The following is a 22,516-nucleotide window of genomic DNA, read 5'->3' as shown; positions in this document are numbered from 1 at the left end:
ACAAATTTGAAATTAATACCAAATTGATTTCAAAAATAATTGTTATACTGCATCAAAAGAATAGTTAAAATCAACATAAAAATAAAGCGAATGTTTCAAGGTAATAATAAATAAACTCTTGAATTTTAAGTTTTAAGCTAATGAACTAATTTGACAGATTATAAGTTTTTAATAAAAAATGGTCTTTTAAAATAAAAATATATTATTGCATAATTGTAAATTTTAGATATTTCAAATATTAATTAACTTAGTATTTATATTTATATTTTTAGAAAATTTTGTATATGTATATGTATTAATTTTATTTCTTATTTAAATTATTTAAACTGATTATTATTATTTAGATTTAATTATTATTTATTTAAATTTAATTTTTATTTATAATTACATTAAATTTTTTACCAATTTTATTATATGTAATTTCTTATAGTATCATGTAATAAAATATTAGTTACTTGAATTTGTAATGTTAATTATTTTTTAATTTATATAAAAAATATAAAGTATACTAATAAATTCTAAAAGTAGTATAATAATTAAATAAATATTAATATTTTTTATATTAACTTTGAAAAAAATAATATAAAAAATGTATTAAAATATAAAATAATAGTGGTAGAAAATTAAGCAATTTACAAATTCTTTGAAATATACTTCGTAAATTGTAATGGTGAACCCTACACTAAGTTATAATATAGTTAAAAATAGTTAATAACTGTAAAAATTATGTATTGTTTTCTTGAATATTTAATCCACATTATTAAATATTTGAAAAGTTTTCCACTTAAATTGATTAGACTTATATATATTATTTTATTGGTTTAAATGATTTAAAGAATGCGAAATCGTCTCCCTAAATATGACTTTTGTATAAAGAAAATAGTATTTATATGACTATTAAGACTATAAATGAATATGTCAAATCTTCTGAAAAATCCTTTAAAAAATCCATGAACAATGATATATTTTTAAAACTAATATTCTTGCTACCTTTGTCTAGATTTTTAGAGGTAGTATATGAGAGAGTTTGTTGGTGAGTCTTTTTTTTTTCATGGGTGTTCAATTAGAATTTTTGCTAAATTTATGGTCATTGTTATTAAACAAACTCAACAAGTTTGGTATTGTTGTTTATGATTAGATAGTAATTCTATCCTAATATGTCTAGCTTTTTCTTACATGTATTTATATCTGATTTCTTGGACTATACGTAATAGATAGAATACATGTTTGTTTTTCTATAAAATGATTGAGTTTAAAGTCTCATGCGTTTGTAGGAAGGATAATCATTATGTTTATAAGTTTGTCACTATAGATTTGCTTAACCAGCTTTGAGTTTGTTTGATATTCTAGTTTGTCACAAGTCTTTACTTATATTTTTTCCATAATAGGTGTTAAATCCCGATGTATAGTTTTTTCTAGGTTATAGGAAGTTATTTTGTATTATTTTTTGTATGAGTTTGGTCTAATTTCGATGTTTGTTTATTTTCCTTTTCTATCTAATGGATTGTTTCATGTGATTACAAATGATTGCTGATCTTTGGGGTGTTACCCTAGGTTTCATAGTGATGTTTAACATCAATTTTAAAAATAAACTATAGAAATTATGTTATTATGTTATAAGTAATTATTATAAATTTTAAATATTATTTATATGGTAATGTAATGATGGGAGCCCGACGAACCACTTTATCCCAGAGACCGTCTAATCGCATAGAATGAATGCACAAGGTACATTAAGAAGATGTGCGACAAATCAGGTAATTTCATTTAAGTAATGGTACACATTAAATTCGATCCATCGAGATAGTCCATACATTATAAATAAGCATGATTATACAAACATAAGGTACATTTTTATCATTATATTAACCATACTCATACATAGTACTTACTTGATCGTCAAATAGAGCCTTTTGCAAGTGCACTCTTGACCGAGAGCTAAAGAATTAACACAAGAAGAGGAGAGGAAAGGCACGGCAATAGAGTGTTAATTTTTCAGTCAATGGTAAATACTATATAGACCTTATACAAGTACAATTAATAATATTTATTTATCATAATTTATACATAAAATTTAATATTTACCATTGTATATTACTTAATCATCCAAGTCTTCTAGCATTAATACAACTTACAACGAAAAAAAATATCTTTAATTTTTTAAATTTTTTTTTGTGTGATTAAAAACAAATATATATATATATATATATTTGAAATATTTAAGAAAAAATAACTAAAACAAATTGATAAGAGATTATAATGTTAATTTAATCTTTAAGGTAGAAAGGGTATAAACAAATCAAGATTAAGTTTAGTTTGAATAGAAAAACTCAAATACGTGCCACTTCATTTAACCTAATACTTGAATTTAACTACTTAAATATTTAACAAATACTGTGTTGAAATATGCAAATACTATTTCTACAACAATACGTTCCGTCTTAATTTTCATCTTTCGACTTTGATCTTGGAAATTTATTCTCATTTCTTCATCCATTATATACTACTCTCACATTTTTTTATTTCGCTTACATAAAAAAATCTTTTATTTATTTTTAATATTGTCAATGAAGTATTTAATAAAATACAAACTATTAAAGTTTTCATAATTTTTAATCAATATAACGTTCTTCAATTATAAAAAATGCTTTAGAATTGAAACCCGTTTTCTAAATCATACAAATGTAACATGGGGTAATGAAGGTTGTTCCCCGCACCTCCATAATTTCTCTTGCCATAGGTAGCAAAAAGACCATTTTATAAATTATATCATCTGAAAATATTTTATATTTACACATTCTTAATTGTATAATCTAAATAGTATTTATAGATCCAAAAATACACCATAATCAAGAAATAATTCAGAAAGACCATTGAAATAGAATAAATCGGCGTCCATCGTGGAACAAGTAAAAATTAGTCTTGTATCCACAATATATAAGCAAGCATACTTTTGAAGAAAAAAGCAAACAACGTTATGAGGAATTTGAGACAAGGCACTCTGGAAAAGGAAGGAAGCAACACACCTTCCTTGCAACAAATCATGAAAACCATGTGGGAACTTCAACGTGAAAACATGGAAACGAGAAGGCAAGTAGACGAACTTCAGGTTGAACAAGAGTTTTTGTGCAAAGAATCATGACAGAGGAGGAGAGACTATGAGGCAAGGTCGAAATGTCCCATCGATTAATGGAGGAAGCCATGAAAGCACTATAGGATTTGCATAAGGTTAGCGAGGAATTGAGACAATCCTCCCGAGATCAAACAACGCGACAGGCAGTGGTTGACCCATGTCCAGTACACACACAAGAAGACCCCAAACCTTTATCCCAGACGATTATGGAAGAGAAAGTTCCCTCCCATTTTATGGTGCCCAAAATTACCCCCTCCTCGAGAACTAGAGACTTGGAGAGTCACCTCAAGGCGTTTCGCCCCCAAATATCATCTTTGGTGGCTTGAATTTCATTCGATGCAAGATGTTTGTAGGTACATTCATAGGAATGAACTTGCAATGGTTCATTGGAATTTCTAACGAGTCTATCACTTTGTTTTGAACCTTTGCTAAGATGTTTGTGGAGTAGTTTGCTGCAAATAAGGTGAAACCACTGCGAATAGCTGACCTTTTTGACATTATGCAACAAGAGGGAAAACCCCTCAAAGCCTATCTCAACCATTTTTGTCATATACCGGTACACATCCAACAATCAAACGAGTAGACTATTTTTTATGCTTTTGTGAAAAGACTTTGTGTGAATCCCTTCTACGAGTCCTTACTTTGTAACAATGTCGAGTCCATGACAGTGGTATGAAATTGTGCCTCTACTCACATTGAGGCTCAAAAAGTCACAAACAATTAAAATACAAGGGTAACATTCAAGAGGTCGGGTCGAAGGTCGTCGAAACCCTTAACGAAAAGCGATACATCTCATACGTGACTCAGCGAAGCAGCAAAAAAAAGGGAGAAACCTACTTACCCATCGTTTATCGTTCCTCAAAGACATCTCTTGGCCCACCTAAAGATATCTAACAAGTTAAAATTCCCTCAAATGATTGATCCCGCCTTGGTACATCATTGGGATGATTGGTGCGAATTTCATCAAGCGCACGAACATGACACAAAAAGTTGTTGTGTGCTGGTTGCCCAACTTACCAAACTAGCGAGGAACATATTCTTGAAGTATTATGTGAGCTCGACTAAAGAGGGAGAATATACTTCGAACACCCATCTTGGGAAACTTCACATGTCTCTGAGCATAAGACTCCCCATCTTGGGAAGTTTCAATACTATATCGAGAGACTTTTCGAGTGGGGGAATGACCACCTCGAGCCAAAAGTGTCATGCTTGATCGATGTTATCTTTGAGACTCGCAAATTCGACCCGACTCTAGCCGTTTGCTTTTCATTGACAAACTTGGAAGATGTTGTCCCAAACGAAGATGAACCAATAATCTTATATGTCATCACCATGGGACAATGTGCATCGGGTTATGATAGAGCAAGGGAGCTCAGTCGATGTCATGTTCTAGGAAACTTTCATGGGCCTCCAAATCCCACAAGACCAGCTAAAATTGTCTGATAATATTTTGGTAGGATTTTCAAGAGAACATGTAGAAGTCTAAGGATATGTAGAGTTGTGGACTACTTTATCGGGTGGGGAGGCAACGATAACAATTGTGGTCAACTATATCGTTGTAAGTGTCCCATCCTCCTACAACATGTTATTGGGTCAACCTTCACTAAATCGATTAGGCAAAGTTATCTATATCGTACATCTTAAAATAAAGCTTCCCACCCCAGACAAGAAGGTCATTTACCATGAAAGTTAATCAAAAAGTAGCAAGAAAGTATTATAAGAATAACATGAGAACATGTCGAGGAAGTTACACCATAGTAATTGTAGTTGAAGTTCCTAACATTGAGACTGACCCCGAGTAGCATGCAGTGAAAGATACCCTCGAGCTTGTGGAGATACTCAGGAGATAGTGTTGGAATGAAAAGAATTTCAATGTTGGTGCCTCCTCGAGTGAAGCGCTTAAAGAAATACTAATAAGAAATATGAATGCTTTTGCATGGTCAGCGGTCGACATGTCAGAGATTGATCCCAACTTCATATGTCAGCACTTGACCATTAACCCAAATGCAAAATTGGTTGTCCAATAGAGACGAAAGTTCAACAAGGATAAGCGATTGGCGATCCATGAGGAAACTAAGAAGCTTGTAAGTGTCACCACATTAGGGAATCCAATACCCTGATTGCCTGCCAACGTGGTGGTGATGGTTAAGAAGGCAAACGAAAAATGGAGAATGTGTGTCGATTTCACATATTTGAACAATATTTGCTACAAGGATTCATATCCATTGTCCACAATAAATGTTTTGGTTAATAATGCTTTAGGGTGTGATCTTCTCAATTTCATGGACATTTTTTCGAGTTATAACCAAATACAAATGCACCATGTGGAGGAGGATAAAATGGTGTTCATGGCTGAGAGTCCCCACAACTATTGTTACAAGGTGATGTTGTTTGGTCATAAGAACGTAAAAGTGATCTATCAATGTCTAATGGATTGGATACTAGGTCGGAGTATGCAGGCTTATATAAATGACATGGTAGTCACTTTTGTGACGCCTGAAAACCAGTGCTTTAATCTCAAAGAATTGTTCAAAACGATCGGGCAATATCAACTTAATCCTAACTCATAAAAAATGTATGTTTGACATCCGAGCAGGTAAGTTCATTGGCTCTTTACTAATGTAGAGGGGGATAGAGGCAAACCCGAACAAGTGTTCGACCATCATCAACATGCGATGACTTGCTAATGTGAAGGAGGAGCAACGACTTATTGGAGGATAATTACTTTATCGTGATTCCTTTCGGCAAGTGGTGAGAAGGGATTCCCTTATTTCCAATGCTTTCAGAGAAATGATCATTTCGTTTGGACAGAGTAATGTGAAGAAGCATTTCTAGGGCTGAAGCAATATTATCAAATTTGTCAGTCCTTGACAAATCCATGCCAAACCTCCCCATATACCTCTATATCATGGTCATTGAGCCATCAATTCGATGATAGTCCAAGACATTGACAAATGTCAAAAGTCAATCTACTTTGTGAGCAAAGGTGTTGAAACACGTTACTGGATGATTGAATAGGTGCTCTAGTCGTTGTCTTCACCACTCGACCACTTTAACACTATTTTTAGAGTTTCATAGTAGTAATAATGATTGATCTTCCTAGCAGGCAGGTCCTCAACAAGCTAGATATTGTAGGAAGAATGGTTAAATGAGTGGTGGAGAACCTTGGGGACCAATAAATAAAAGGATAAACATTGACCGACTTTGTTGACAAGTTAACTTTCGCACATACCCCAACTCTACAAAAAAATACAAGATGGATATTTGAAAGGGAGTAGAGCTATATAATTTTAGAAAGATTCGACGAAGTTCTACTTGAACCGTCTCTCTGCTTCTCCTTTAAGGCGAGCAACAACTAAGAATGAAGATTTGATACTAAGAATGTCACTCACAAGAAAAATGGATTTTCACCATTTGACGCCTAAAAGTGACTCGCAACTAGTGATAGGACAGAGTCATCAATGGTTTTCAAGTAAAAGACCCTAATTTGGCCTCATATCTCAAATATGTGAAGTGTGTGGCCAAGTTGTTCTCCACTTTTAAGCTCGTTCACATGTCGAGTGAGCCAATTCGATGGTTGATATGCTATTTAAGCTTGTGAGTTACCAAAGGAGGCTCGTATCATTGTCATACAAAGACGTTAAGGGCCTTGTGGGTAACCATTAGTGACTCAGAAGGGAAACATGTCAACGTTATGCAGGTTTCAGGTTAAGTACATGGATGATCGTATCATAGATGAAGAGTGTTGTCGGCAATCTCGACCTTACACATTGGTTCATCTAACTCATACACTTGTACCCTCACATCTTCCTCATCAGTCTTACTCAAGGCATGTAAATTCTCGCAATGACCTAAGCTTCTTCGCATAAGTGTACCCAAAAGTTTTCCTCAAGAAGTCCATTTTGACCCAAGGATATTCGGTATTATAAGCTCTGACCATCAAAAATGACAATAAAGACACAAGCTTTATTCAAACAACAAATAGCCCACAAAACTTCAAGGAAAACAGAGTCCACAATCACAGAATACGAAAGGTCTCCTCGTAGAGTTCTCGCTCGAAGTAATAATCAAGACCAAATGAAGAGAAGATTTGACGTACTTTCAAGAGTGAGTAAAAGATGAAGTCATTGAGAGTTACATCGTTTCCCACACTAGGAAAATGTGGCGACGAGCTTGGAAAGTTTTAGAATGTGCCTAAACATTTCATATGAGAAGTTAAGGAGGTTACGAGACATTACATAGACATCTCGTGTAAAAACAAATGAAATATATCCTTTCAAAGAAAGGCTCATGAAGCAAAGCGGTACTCAAATGACAATTCTGAAATATATCCATAGATCTGTATGGAAAGATGTTTTCTCTCAATACCCCCAGATCGATCCAGTCTGGGATCTTCAGAAATATTTTTTTATCATTCTGCTTTACTTGGAAAATCTGAGCCTAAAAATAAAGAAAAAGTTTAACGTGCAAGGGATCAAAATTTTATTTTATTTTTTTATTTGTGACTGCCTCAAAAACAGAACAAAGAATTTCATCGCACTATCCACAATAGTGCAATAAACCTTACACAGAAGGTTTGTAAAATTTGGACCACAGAAAAACGGTGCCACCACCCTTTACACAAATTTACAAGTGTAACATACCAATTCCATCGATACAAGTGATGCAATATCCAAATATTTCAAGAATTATATATCATCTAGGTTTTCAATCTTCCAGAAATTAAAGGGCACCATGTTAATAATGAGAAAACATGCAGACATAAAATTCCTAAACTACAATAGCCACAAAGACGCAAGCGCCGCAAAACAAGCCAAAACCCCGAAAAAGGTATTCAGGACAAATCACAACATTACATAACATCACAACAAACACAAACAAGATCACCCACCAAGACAGTACAGCTACTGCTTAAGATTCCTCCTCTTCCTGAGCATCTTCTTCGTCTTCATATTCAAAACCCTCGTCGTCAGCAGTTGCATCTTGGTATTGCTGGTACTCCGAGACAAGGTCATTCATGTTGCTCTCAGCCTCAGTAAACTCCATTTCATCCATACCCTCTCCAGTGTACCAGTGCAAGAAAGCCTTTCTACGGAACATAGCCGTGAATTGCTCACTCACCCTCCTGAACATTTCCTGTATAGAAGTAGAATTCCCAATGAAGGTTGATGCCATTTTGAGACCAGTTGGGGGGATATCACAAACAGTGGATTTCACATTGTTGGGGATCCACTCCACAAAATAGGATGAGTTCTTGTTCTGAACATTGATCATCTGCTCGTCGACCTCCTTGGTGCTCATCTTACCACGGAACATTGCAGAAGCTGTCAAGTAACGACCATGACGAGGATCGGCTGCACACATCATGTTCTTGGCATCCCACATTTGTTGGGTCAATTCGGGTACGGTGAGAGCCCTGTACTGTTGGGATCCACGGGAAGTGAGAGGAGCAAATCCTACCATGAAGAAGTGCAAACGAGGGAAGGGAATGAGATTCACGGCGAGTTTGCGAAGATCTGAGTTGAGTTGACCAGGGAATCGAAGACAACATGTTACACCACTCATGGTGGCTGAAATTAGGTGATTCAGATCTCCAACTGTTGCAAAACAACGACAAATGCCCAACGTCAATCATAAAAAAAATCAGAGTGAAACCCTGTATGTAACATAACACAAAATAACAACAACAAAATTGAAATGAACTCACAGCTTGGAGTGGTGAGCTTAAGGGTACGGAAGCAGATGTCATAGAGAGCTTCGTTATCCAAAACCATGCACTCGTCTGCATTCTCAACGAGCTGGTGCACTGATAGAGTTGCATTGTATGGCTCAACAACTGTGTCAGAAACCTTCGGGGATGGGAACACGGAGAATGTGAGCATCATTCGATCAGGGTACTCTTCCCTGATCTTCGAGATCAAAAGTGTTCCCATTCCAGAACCAGTTCCACCACCGAGAGAGTGGCAAACCTGGAATCCTGAAAATACAAGCAAAAATAAAATTAGCAACCTAATAACCAAATGACACACATTCACAAAATTCAGCTCTAGACAAAAATTGCTGAAAAATTTAGTTCTCAATGCACACATATCATAACAAACAATTAAATATACGATATACTGAACAGCATTCATAGCTCACCATTTCCACTAATTTCACTCTCAAAAAGTAAAACAGAGAGAAAAACACAGCCAAAATCTTCAGCAATTGGCGCAGTCAATTAAGCTAAGCAATAGTACACTTCCAAATCATCAAAAGAAACACACGAGTTTTCAGATCAAGACACATACAGCATACACTAGCTTCACTTCTTCGTTAAAAAACAGAAACCATTGAATTTAACTCAAAATCATACAGAATCAACAACACAAAACCCTAAAGGAAGTTTGAGTAAAAATACCTTGAAGGCAGTCGCAGTTTTCTGCCTCCTTCCTGACAACATCAAGAACGGAATCAATTAACTCAGCCCCCTCGGTATAGTGACCCTTGGCCCAGTTGTTTCCGGCACCGGACTGTCCGAAGACGAAGTTATCTGGGCGGAAAATCTGGCCGTAGGGACCAGATCTGACGCTGTCCATGGTCCCTGGCTCCAGATCCATGAGCACCGCCCTAGGGACGAATCTCCCGCAACTCGCCTCATTGTAGTACACGTTCACTCGCTCCAGTTGCAACTCATTGTTCCCCTGGTACCTCCCGGTCGAATCAATCCCGTGCTCAGCGCACACCACCTCCCAGAACTTCGCTCCGATCTGGTTCCCGCACTGCCCTCCCTGGATATGAAGAATCTCACGCATCTTCGCTGAAAAACACGAGTTCCGGAATACACCAACGAGGAGAAAGAGAGAAGTGGAGCGCAGAAAGTAAAGTGAACACGTTAAGCCTCGTCTGTGACGAAGAAGAAGACGAAGAGCGTTTTATAGGACGGATTCGTGACGCCGTTAAGTGGGCCTGAGCAGTTAACGGGAGATTTGACGAGGCCGTTGGATTTAAGGGGGAATTTAAAATTTGAAAAGCGTACAGAAATTTTGAATCTTCTGAAGAAATGTTCCTCTGCGGTAAAGCTTATTTGTTCGTTGTATTTATCACCGTTAGATCCGTTTTAATTCATTTTGATCCGGCCACGTGGCGAATTTTTGATTCTGTGATGCTCCTTCCTGCCGTTAAGCGTGGAGGAGTGTGCCTGCTCTGACACGCTTCGGTTCGAGACAGAGAGGTTTTAAACGGAAGAGTAACGCTCTTTGCTGGCGCGTGATGTGACGCGCAGTGTGCATGTGGGAGCAAGTGGGGTATTGTTTTGGGTTTTTCGGCTTTGGGCCAGAGTGGCACGTGATTGCGGACTGCTTCATGTGATTCGCTCTTCTTTCTTCTAATTCTGTCTAGCCCTCTCAGGTAAACATTTATTCTTAATTTAAATATAAATATTTAAAGTGGCTTCAATTGAAATATATATTCACATATAATTTCTATTCAATTACGTATGAAACATGTCTATTTGCCATGTGAGTGCTTCTTCATCTTCACCCTTCACTGGTTTATCTCTAACACTAACTTTACTTTCTTTATCGTTTTTAAATTGCTTGCTTGGTGATGAAGCAAATAATCTTCTTCGCTTTCAAAATGCTTAAAAAATTGCCCTTAGTTGCCAAGTTTCTGTTTACTGTGTCTAGTTATGTCAATCAATTTTAGGTTTATTTGCTCTGTAACACTTCTTCTGAAATTAATATTCAAAACTGGTTTCAAATTTCTTAACTGGTCAAACATAAACGTTACTCATTTCAGGTTAATTAAGAGGCAGGTTTGACTCTATAATTAATTAATAACTTTATTTTAAGTCTGTTCAGATAATATTATTAAGATTAATGATTTGAGATATTATTTTTTTGGAGTTTCAAATTCTGTGAAACAGATTTTGTTTTGACCTTTATTATTATATTGTGATTCAGAATGAGACACACAGATTGAAATTATCTGTCTGAAAAATGCAGATAAGTGATGCTATTAATTTAGAAGAAGAAAAAAACAGAGCAAGATTTTGTAATGAGAGGTGTGGCTGATCATGTGTAGGGATTGAGAACTAATATTGATGCATTCTTTCAACCAAAATGTACTTTCATGTCTGCTTATGCAGCACTGCACTAAAAATTTGGATTAGCATTTCACATATGACACAGTGAAGTTTATGACAGAAATGGACCATGTTTGGATTGACATGCTTTTTAATATTGTCCTTTGATTCCAGCTATGATAAAAATGGCAGTTAGTGTACTGGAAGTTCCACCAGGGTGTGCAAACGTTTCTTTCACTCTAGCCAAAGATTGATGGTGGAGCCATTGAGAAAACCATGTAGGGTCCTTTTTGTGTGGATTTATAAGAATGGAAGCAAAGGAGTGATCCAACAGTAACATTAAGTGAGAGCAGAGGTAGTAATCACAAAACCCTTCATCACAAAGTCACCAACTTTTGCAAACTTTTTAAATGGATCCAATGCCCAACTACAAAACAATCATTATAAGACCAAGTTGGAGTGGTTTCATAACTTTATTATGCTACTAAATTGCTTAATTGAGTCTTCCTTCTTATAATTATTTTCTATGGTTATCTTTGGCAGATACATGTGGAAGCAAAGGCAAATGAGTGATGAGACATTAATTTGAGAATCTGGTTGCACTTTCTCATCAACTCGTACGTGACATAATAACTTACTATAGACATTTTCTGTGAGCATGCATGCTTTAATAACAAGCAATGTTTCCACATTCGTTTTCAATATATGTGAAATATGGCGCTATGTCTTAGTTCCTAAATCCAATCTTGGGTCAATTATATTCAAAATTTAGTTCACATTAAATAAAATTAAATTGTATTTTTTAATAAGAATAATCTAATTTCGTTTTGATCCAAATATTATATATCTTGGATACTTAACTTGAGATTGAGGTTTGTATCTCACCATCACATCATTCTCAATTTATTGGTTTGAAAGAGTTGACTCAATGATTTCTTGACTTAAAAATTGATTTTTTTTATGTTTATAGTGTATTTTAACTTTAAAATAATAATAATCATATTTTTATATAAAAAAATGATGTTTTAGAATTGTTTTTACTTAACTACAAATATTAGATGATATATATTTCTCAAACTTATTTCTTGATATTTAAGTAACACAATCCTGTATATTAGGGAAAGGTAATAACAACTAAAAACGAATTTAAGTATTTGGATTTTTGATGCTTTTTTCTATAAATAAATATTGAGTGATTGTATTTGGATAATTCATTTTTAATGTTTTGATTTATAGTTATTTTATAAACTTTCAACTATAACATTTTGGTATTTATGGTATGATAAGTAAAATTCATCCTATAAAAAGATGATAATAATGTTCTCACCTTACAAAATATCACGAAATCATGGACAATAATGAAAAAATAATGAAAAAGTAAGTCTAAATAAAAATGAGGTCCAACTATACAGAATATGTGAAGTGAAATACTACTGTTTTTACATTAAAAAAAATACAAGTAACTTCAACACATAAATAATGAAGAGCAACAACAAAATTTAAAAAACTTAAAAGATTTATGTATCTCGTTCGCAATTATTCAAATTTAAATTCAACATGGTACAACGAAATTACAACTTTTATTTTAGATAAATCATATATAACTCAATTTCACTATGTTGCACAATCCTAAAACTTGAAAGTTTGGCAAACTCACACAAATCATTTAAAAATATGTTAGAAAAAGTAGAAGTGCTAACATATTACACTAATTCAATAGTTTGAATGATAAGTTGTTCTTATAAGATCGAATTTTTTACAGATCGATTATTTGACTCTTCGACTTTTTTATTTAATTTCTAAATTGTTGTGCGTGGATAACATATAGATATGTTCTGACGTTCAAGTAAGACAAAGTTCAATTTGTAAACACGGGGTTATATTTTACATACCGTTTGACTTTGGGTGCTTCTATATTTATAGAGTTGTCTTAGATACTAAATGTTACAAAGAAGCATGTTGGGCTAAAAAAAAACTTGGTCATAACATATTTAAATATTTCGCAAAATCTTATATGAAACTTACCAAGTTGTAGAGGTGTAATGTCCGTTAAGCAAACACTCAGTATTCTAATAATAAAAATGTGAAATATAAAAGTGTCCATATTTAAAAAAAAAACACCTTAAATAATTTTCCAGCATTATAATAATTTCACAAACTTTAAGTGTTCGAGTTAAAGATTAATTCATAAATATGCATACTACATAGATAGCATGTTTTTACATGGAAGAAAATCGTTATTATAGGTTAATAGTAAAGATTTAAAGAAATTGACTATTGAGGAAATATATTGAACGGGTTAGTATTGACGTAACTGTTTCTAGACATATATTTAATTTAACGCTTAAAAAAATGGTATTCTTTTGATACTTAACAGATACCTAAATTGTTAGTTATTCTACCATTTAATTCTCAAAATTACATGACAATTTTGTTAAACGTGTCCCTATACTTTATTAGTCTACAACTATTAATTAGTGGTCTATAATGAAAATGTGAATATATAATTCATATACTTAAGATGAAATTACTCTAAATAGTTTTTTTTTAATTTTTTTATTTCTAAAAGGTGACTTTGAGACTTTAAAATTAATCCAACTTAAGTTAAATGTAAATATTTTGAACAGTTTTGAATTTTTAAATCCAAAACTCTTCAAACATAATCCAATAATGTTATCTCTAAACCCGGTCAATTTGTTTCCAATTAGTATAGAAGATTCATTAAATAATAACTAAATTTATAGATAAAAAATAATTAGTTATTATATTAATTAAATTATATATTATTTTAGAGACTACAAAATTATTAGTATATAAAGTGGTCTCTATTATTAATAATAATTTATAAAATAGTTTTTAAATTGGTATTCAAATTAGCTACTAAAGTTTTAACTACTAATATTTTAGTTTCTAAATTGGTTTCAATTAGTCTTTTAGAGACTAATTTGGAATCTAAGATACTAAATAAAACTTTGGTAGTTAATGGTTAGATACTAATTTAAAAAAAATTACTTTATAAATTTTTATTAGTAATAGAAACTACTTTAGATACCAAAATTTTTTGTAGTCTCTAAAATGGTTTATAATTTAATCCAATAGTAACTAATTATTTTGGTCTCTAAAATTAGTTGCAATTTGATAATTTTCTTGTAGTGTATGATTAACAAATTTATTTATTTTTATTTGTGACTTCATTATATAAGCACATGTTTGTGTTTATCCGAACAGAGATCATGCCACTTTTTGTCCAATCAAAAAAATAATTTTAGTATATTTTTATTCATCCTTTTTTTTTCTTTTTTCTTTTATCTTTGTTGCATGTCTATGTTATGGTGTTTGCATGTGTGGTTTATCAGGACAAAGATGAATATATGCTAGTTAGAGTATGATGATATGTTTAGATTATAGATTGTGTATTCTTTATACAAGTTTAATTTTGTTGTGAAAATAAAAGAGTTGGGAGTTTAACCTTGAGTAAACAAGTCTTAACGTATAAGTGAGCTAGTTAAGCTTTTTTTTATAGTACCTCGTGATAGATTATCTATATGTGAAGGTGACGTGATCACACAATTTAATTTTAGGCAATCAAGGTAAATACGTGTCTAATCATAATCGATTATGTAGCCAAACATATTTGGTAAGAGCTCAACTCAAATAATTGTATGTAACTTGTTATTAAACTTTTAATTTGGTACACATTATGTTTTTATGCATACATTGTCAACTTAGTATTAACATATTCACCTTTTGATTTAATTTATGTAACATAACATACGTTTTCTAATGTTGTTTGGTTTAACAAATTGCATAATTTTATGTTGTTTTATGTGTAACCTATTTTTTTACATGTAAATTAATATTCAACAACATTATATATATTTTTTAAAATTGTTGGAGGTTTCAATCAATGTCTTGGTCGTCTTCGAAACCTAAGTGATAAAGTGATTTAACACAACAAAAGAGTAAAGAACCCGTTTAATGTGATAATCCACCGTCTCTTCCAAAATTGTCTCATTTCCCACATTTGTTGAACCATACACGCTATTTCAACAATGAAAGCACATGACAAAGTAATATGGTGATATTGAGAATAAAGTGATTGTCCAATCGAAGGTTATGTCTTTTCCATTTTTTTGTTAAGGCTCAATTTCAATTTACTCAACACTTGACATCTCATAATTTATAAATATTTCTATTGTGGAAGGTAGGTGGTATGATGACCTCATTAGAGTCTTTTATATGAATATGAAACTTTTGGACGTAAAAGATATAGTCAATGAGATTTCGAAGAAGAAAATCATAACAAAGTTTGATGACTGAGTGTATATTGGCAACTTAAAATATGAGGGACATAAGTTCGATCTAACCAAAATCCTTGAAATGATAAGATTGAAGTTTCATGGACGTAGTTGTATGAATGAAACAAATTTAACCATTGAGGACAAATTAATACATTACGTGTATGTTCATACTCCAAGTCTTTGTGGTAGTAATTAAGCAAAGCTCCTACACGAGGATATGTTAATGACGTGAGAAATCAAACATAATGTTGTCATTAATTGACCACATCATATTATCCAACACATGTGAAAATGCAATATAAATTGCATGCCCTTGTCTTATGCTTTTGTTATTACTACTATTCTCATGCATGTGGATTTCAATTTGACTTGTCAGGACGTATGCAAGTTAGTTTATACTAATTTCGTCAATGTATAAATGGTGCATGACAACATGTTCGGAGTCACCACACTGAACCTCATAATGACCCTAATGAAAAACACCTTGAAAATAAAGATGAACATTTCGACCTTGAAGCATGTTAATTTTATGTTACCCAGTACAATAGTATGTTAAACTAAATTTAGAGTGGTATTCAAGGACTCCAATAAGATATCGAGTCTCCAAATAGGTTTGATTACCTTCTCCCTATACATTCATTATGATATAAAACATGTGCATCAATTCACTTACCAAAATTATCAAAAGAAAACCCACTGATATTTTCAACCAATCAAACATCTATTGCTTTCATATAAATCTAAAATTTAATGTAAAATTAAAAATTAGCTCTCCTTAATTTAATTTGTTCTTAATCTAAAATATTTATGGTTTTTAAGAAGGCAATGAAACAAATGTATTTAAAGAACTTTTTTGTTGTCACCTACTCACTAACACATTTTTAAATAGCTTTGAACTTCAACTTTGTTTTTTTAATAACTCCGTGAAACATACACAGTGAATCCTTTAGAAGAAAAATGAAAATAAACCAAAATAAAAATTGCTATAAAAGTTCCACACCAGCTTAAAAGTTAGTTTATAAGGATGAAGTAGGTGAAGTAAGTTTTAGATTTCCTGGAGAAGAAGAATAAGTTTCAAAGAGGTGTAAAAGTATTGTTGTTTTAGAAAAAAAAAATAGTTGATTCACTAGAAGAAGTATTCATATATTTAATCTTTTTAGTATAACAGACACAAATTACAATTTTAGTACAATTTTTTAAAAATTTTGTTTAAATTCTATTAATTGAATAAATGTTGTATTTAATAATTATAATGCGTATTTTTTAAAAATAACATTAATATATAATTAATCTTCCAGAAAAATATTTTATTCTTTATTTATTTTTTATAAATTTAAAATCATTTGTCGTTCTCTTAAAGTTAATTACATATTAATGTTGTTTTTCATATAATAAATAAATACATCAATAGAGATGTGCTCAATTATATTAATTATTAACAAAATTCAAATAAAATTAACACAATTAAAATTATTATATCAAAATTGTAGTTTTTTTATTATAGTAAACGTAAAATATATTAATATTTGTTATTTTGAATCGAAAATTTATTAAAAGAAATTGATCCCTTACCCATTAAGATCTCAGTCTCATCCCTTTTGTTTCGAGATACACTTCGAAAAAAAAAGTTTTAAGGAACAAGTTAACGTAACTGGCTAATGCATAAACAATTGGAATACAATATTAGTTTCAATTATATAGTGATAATTTGTTTGCAAATATATATAAGTAGAGTATTAACTAATTTCTATTGAAATATGCTAACCTTTTAAAATATAGTAATACTAATAGTGTGGAGAATATTTAAATTATAGATTTAAAATTTATATAGATATATTTAATGTATGGTTAATATTTATTTTCTGTTTTTATGCTCAGGATAATTGTATATAAACCTAAAACAATAAATAATAATCTAAAAAAATCCTCCTCAAGAAATAAATAATAGAGAAAAATCAACTCAGCCATAATTTAAAACAACATTCATGCTAAATAAATATTAGCTAATATTTATGTTAAGAAAAGTAAAAGAGAAAGAAAACATAATTTACTTGATATATCTTTATAAATTAAGAATAAAACTAGAAAATAAAAATAAGACATTTAATCATTTTTGAGGACTGAAACTTATATAATATTATAAAAAATAAAATTATGTATGTCTTAATTTTGTATACACAGTTATAACTGATTTTTTTTTTCTCTAAACGACAAGATTAAAACTAACAAATCTGACGTAAATTACCAAGTATATTCAACAAGCTTCATAGATAAAATCCGATGTAAATATTTTTAATATTAATAATAATTTATCTCATGAGATAATAAAATAATTTGTATAAAAATTCATAAAATTTGTGAATTTGACTTTTCTAAAATAAAAAAAAATTCATTGATAGAAAACAGATTAGACTTACAAAAATAGATTAAAAATTAAAATTAATTTAAATTTTAACTATTATTTTTCTTATTAAAAATTACAAATAAATTCCAGATTTATGTCTCAAATAAACTAAATCCAAATTACTTGACAGTATACTGTGACAGTATATTAGATAAAGTATTAACGTTTATTATTTGACAAGGAAAAACTAAAACTAAAATATAAAATCTAAGCAAATAAATAAATAAATAAAACGGGAAAAATAAAAACCCTTCCCTGGAGCAAATTGTTGAAGAGTGGTAACATTGCGGCAGCGGCAGCGGCAGCGGCGAAAGGTTAGAGATGGTTAGCCAAAGGCAGCGACTGGCTCGGAAGCGATTCAAATCGGAGAACCCTGAACTGTTTCCGAAGGCCGAGCCCACACCCCCCAAAGACCCTAACAAGAAGAAGAAGAAGAAGAAGAAGAGTAGCGCGTTCAAGCGCAAAGCCGAGTCAAAACCCGGCTCCAGGAACAGACACCCTCTTAGAGTTCCCGGCATGAAGCCCGGCGAGAGCTGCTTCATCTGCAGGGCCAAAGACCACATCGCCAAGCTCTGTCCGGAAAAGACCGAATGGGAAAAAAACAAGGTATTCTCTTCCTTCGCGCTCTACGTCTCATTAACCCTATTACCACGCATTCTTCATCGTCGATTAACGTGATTTGTGTTAGGGTTTTGCAGATATGTTTGCGGTGTCGTCGACGCGGTCATAGGGCTAAGAACTGCCCCGAGGTCCAAGATGCCGCTAAGGATGTCAAATATTGTTATAACTGTGGGGAAACTGGCCACTCTCTCTCGCTTTGTCCGCACCCTCTTCAGGAAGGTTTGTCAATGTGTATCCACTTTTTTGTGTTTCTTCATCATATAAGCGTGATAGGTTGATACCTGATAATATATAGCATCGTCATTGTAAGTTTTAGAGCTTTTACTTGTGGTCTATCTGCATAACAGTTTTGTACAAACTTGAAATAGGTCAAACAACTTAAGCAGAAATCATATAAAGCAAAACTAGTAGTTATGCATTGAACAAGTGAGTGTCAAATAAAAAAGGAATAACTAAATAGAATAAGTTCACAAGTTTTCTTTCAATTCCCTTTAATTTTCGAATTTAAGCTCTCATGACCTTTTAATTTTTTTTCATGAGAACTGGTGAAAAAGTATAGAAAAAGACACAATATTTGAATCGTATTGATGATGATATGGAATTACACATTCACTCATGTATTGTAGGATACAAAGTATTTAAAATTCATCTTATGCTACGAATCAATAGATAGCCAAAGAAACTTAAGGGTTTTGTCCTCTAGGGCTTTTTACTTTACACCTTAAGATCTTATAGAATAAGTACATGTCATTTAAGTACTTACATGTAAGTTGTTTTTTTGGTTGGAGGAGAAATTTCGCAAAATAGTATTCTATACAAGTGGGAAGCTGTTTTCATAAGCTATCTTAGAGAACTTGTTAAAGTAAGGTATCTGTGAAGACTTTGTGGTTTGTTTGCTTAGTGTGTAACAGTATATTTCTGCAGCCTGTTAATTAGCTCTTTTTTGTGAATCAAATACATGAAGTTTTGTGGCAAATGATGGGATTTGCTTTAGTTAAGTATAAAAAATTAGAGTGCTTCAGTGCTCCTTAGTCAATGTTAGTTCTAAAAGTCTAGTAATATTCTTGTTTGTTTTCTCTTAAGACACAGGAAAAGTATACAGGCTCACATCATTATTTTCTCGTAATCTATACTTTTTTGTGTTGTTTTATTAGATTTTATGCTATCTTATTATGTGTTTTTACTATTGGGTGATGACCGGCTTCTCTACTATATTTTTGCTTGTAAATATGTCCCTAATTGTTTCCTTTGATAAAATCTTATCTTCTCAATTTTGATTTTGATGGTGTGCTTACTTACGGGTTCATTAATTTCTTTTCTCATGATATAATGTACATCATTGCATTGGTGATGCAGGAGGGACACAGTTTGCCGAGTGCTTTGTCTGTAATCAGCAGGGACACTTGAGTAAAAACTGTCCTCAAAATACTCATGGCATTTATCCAAAGGTATTGCTATTTTCTTTAGCATTAGACTTTGTAAGAGCTATATAGCAATATTAGTTGAATCAACAGAACTTGTCTCCTGTACGTTTTTTCTAATCTGTTGCAACTATTCTTTTATACAAGGGTGGTTGCTGTAAAATATGTGGTGGTGTGACACATTTGGCAAAAGATTGTCCTGACAAAGGAAGGCAGGGATCTGTTGCTGCTAATGGCCCTTTTGGTAGATGTAAGTTTTTTGGGAAGAAGCTTGAATGGATTTTCTACTACTATATTCCTGGTTTTCATATCATGTGCTTTATTTTTGTTTATTCTGCTTGGAATCCATTTTCATGTATTTGCTTATCTAAAAGAGGCTAATACTAGTCCTGTTTTGCTGCTATTATGTAGTTAAATTCAATATAAGTACAGTAGTTTTTTACTGTAACGTCAACTAATTACAAGTAGTGAAAGTGCACTATTTTTGTTCCTTTGTCACCTTAGGATAAATTAGAACAATTTCAATGCACAACAGCTTCTCTAAAATTAGTGATATTTTGGCTCTTTAATATATTATTCTTGTCCTAAAATAGATTTTGAACATGTGTTCTTCATACCTGACTCTGTGGTTACATAAATTTGTTGCTGGTAGACTGTACGACTTTTCTTGATTTCACATAAAAAATGTTAAAATTTATTGTGTAGGATATTAGTGGAAATAGTGTCAGTTGTGATAGGCTTGAAATTTGATTGTCATGAGGACATGGGACACTGGACAGTCCTACCTTTTTCATTTTATTGGATGCTGATCTTCAATTATTTTATCTAATTTAACTGTGCAGTGTTCTTATTAGAAGTGATCACTGCCTTTTCTGCAATCCTTGTTTGAGTTTCTCCCATTAATAGACATTGTCCTAACAAAGGGACTAATATTTGCGACTATTTAATGTCTGGCGGTGGGTTGAAGTATATTTTTAAGAAAAAAATTCTCCACCATAGAAATATAAATGAACTCTAATTTTTGCAGTGATCATGTGAACTCGTTTTGCATACTTATAGCATTCAGTTATAATTTATTTTGTTGTATTTGATTGCTATACATTTACATGGAAGAAAGGTGCATGTCTAAAATGTGGCTGATGACTATTCCTTCTTTCAGCAATGAGAATTGAAGAGAGGCCCAGGGGCAAGGTTACCAAATTTATTAGCGGGGATGATATCGATGATGACTTCATGGCAGATGACACACATAGTGCCGACAATAACAAGTCAGCAAATTCAAAAGATGGCAATGTAAAACCAAAGAAGAAGGAACCTAAAGTTGTGATCTTTAACTAACGATACTTATAATGTATTGTGTGGACATTGGTTTCCACTATCCATTTTGTTTCCTATTCTGCAAATATGCAGAATTTCTTCTAGAATGAATGTAATCGCTTCTGCAAAGTCTACGCTTCCCTAGAAGTTTGAAGAATTGAAATGAAAACAAAGAGTATCGCTTCTCATTTGCGGGTCATAAATTTTACAGTGATTTATGAGAGGTAACTGAAAATGTAACAATATTTTTTGGTACAATTGCTAGTTTATTATTTGTCTTTACTTGTTGATTGACTTTCGTTGCAATGTTTTCACCCTTACCCTTGACATTTTATATGGGTTAATGTTACTATATAACAATAACTTCATCTCACTAAATTTAGAGAAATTTTCTGTGGGACATGGGTTAATGTCATTATGTAACATTTTAATATACAAAACCTCACCTACACATGTTTTTAAAAGGACTTTGGGTGCACTCAAGCAAATAGTTTGATTAATCTTTTGTCATGTATGTATATTGGTGGCAAAACGGGTGGACCAGAACTGGTTAAAGGGCCTTTGCATCTTGCTAGCGTTAGTTTTACTTTTAAATTCTTATATATATATATATAAATTAAGATTATAATTAATTATATAAATATCTTTTGAGTTTTTAACAAATTAAGTAACCTCTTTAATCACATAAATTAAGAGATTACCATTATGATTTGATAAATTTATAATTGTAATGAAGTAGTAGAACTTAATTTATAATTTAAATTATAATATTATTTTTTAAACAATATGATTTAAAATTTATAATATTTTGACATGTGGTGAATTTGATATTGGTTGAGAACCGCAATTGCACTTTTCGATATCCTTCTTAATAAGGATTCACTAAGGTGAATTTGATCTGGTTGACAATGTTATTTCGTTTTTTAGTTCTCGATAACGATTTACTTAGATGAATTCAACTTTAGTTGATAATGTTATTGTGCTTTCTTAATTTCGTTTTTGGTAAATTTCAATCGTAATCAATAATGTTGTCGCACTTTTTAGATGTTGTTCTCGATAGGTATTCACTTAGGTGAATTCGACCTTGTTCGATAACATTGTTGCACTTTCTATTGTTGCACTTTCTAGATATCGTTCTCAACATAAGGATTTACTTGGATGAATATGGCCTTGACAAAGAAAGTTGTCGCATTTTTCAGATGTTGTTTTTGGCATGAATTCACTTGGATGAATTTAACTTTGACAAAAAACAAT

General features: G+C 32.1%; 2 protein-coding genes across 2 annotated transcripts; one reads left to right on the top strand and one right to left on the bottom strand.

Moving 5' to 3' along the window:
• Positions 1-7,794: 7,794 nt before the first annotated feature.
• On the bottom strand, positions 7,795-10,549 carry LOC137828889 (tubulin beta-1 chain). The gene is made up of 3 exons (XM_068635632.1): positions 9,534-10,549; positions 8,841-9,110; positions 7,795-8,730 (listed from the first exon to the last, which is right to left on the bottom strand). Exons 1-3 carry the CDS (start codon positions 9,925-9,927, stop codon positions 8,045-8,047), a joined length of 1,350 nt encoding a protein of 449 aa, XP_068491733.1. The 5' UTR covers positions 9,928-10,549; the 3' UTR covers positions 7,795-8,044.
• Positions 10,550-18,137: 7,588 nt separating this feature from the next.
• On the top strand, positions 18,138-21,544 carry LOC137828906 (uncharacterized). The gene is made up of 5 exons (XM_068635658.1): positions 18,138-18,509; positions 18,602-18,743; positions 19,881-19,972; positions 20,093-20,195; positions 21,105-21,544. Exons 1-5 carry the CDS (start codon positions 18,225-18,227, stop codon positions 21,281-21,283), a joined length of 801 nt encoding a protein of 266 aa, XP_068491759.1. The 5' UTR covers positions 18,138-18,224; the 3' UTR covers positions 21,284-21,544.
• Positions 21,545-22,516: the final 972 nt, after the last annotated feature.

This window comes from Phaseolus vulgaris, chromosome 7, assembly GCF_000499845.2.
Source record: "Phaseolus vulgaris cultivar G19833 chromosome 7, P. vulgaris v2.0, whole genome shotgun sequence".
NCBI lineage: Eukaryota > Viridiplantae > Streptophyta > Magnoliopsida > Fabales > Fabaceae > Phaseolus > Phaseolus vulgaris.
This window is presented reverse-complemented; position numbering and strand designations above follow the sequence as displayed.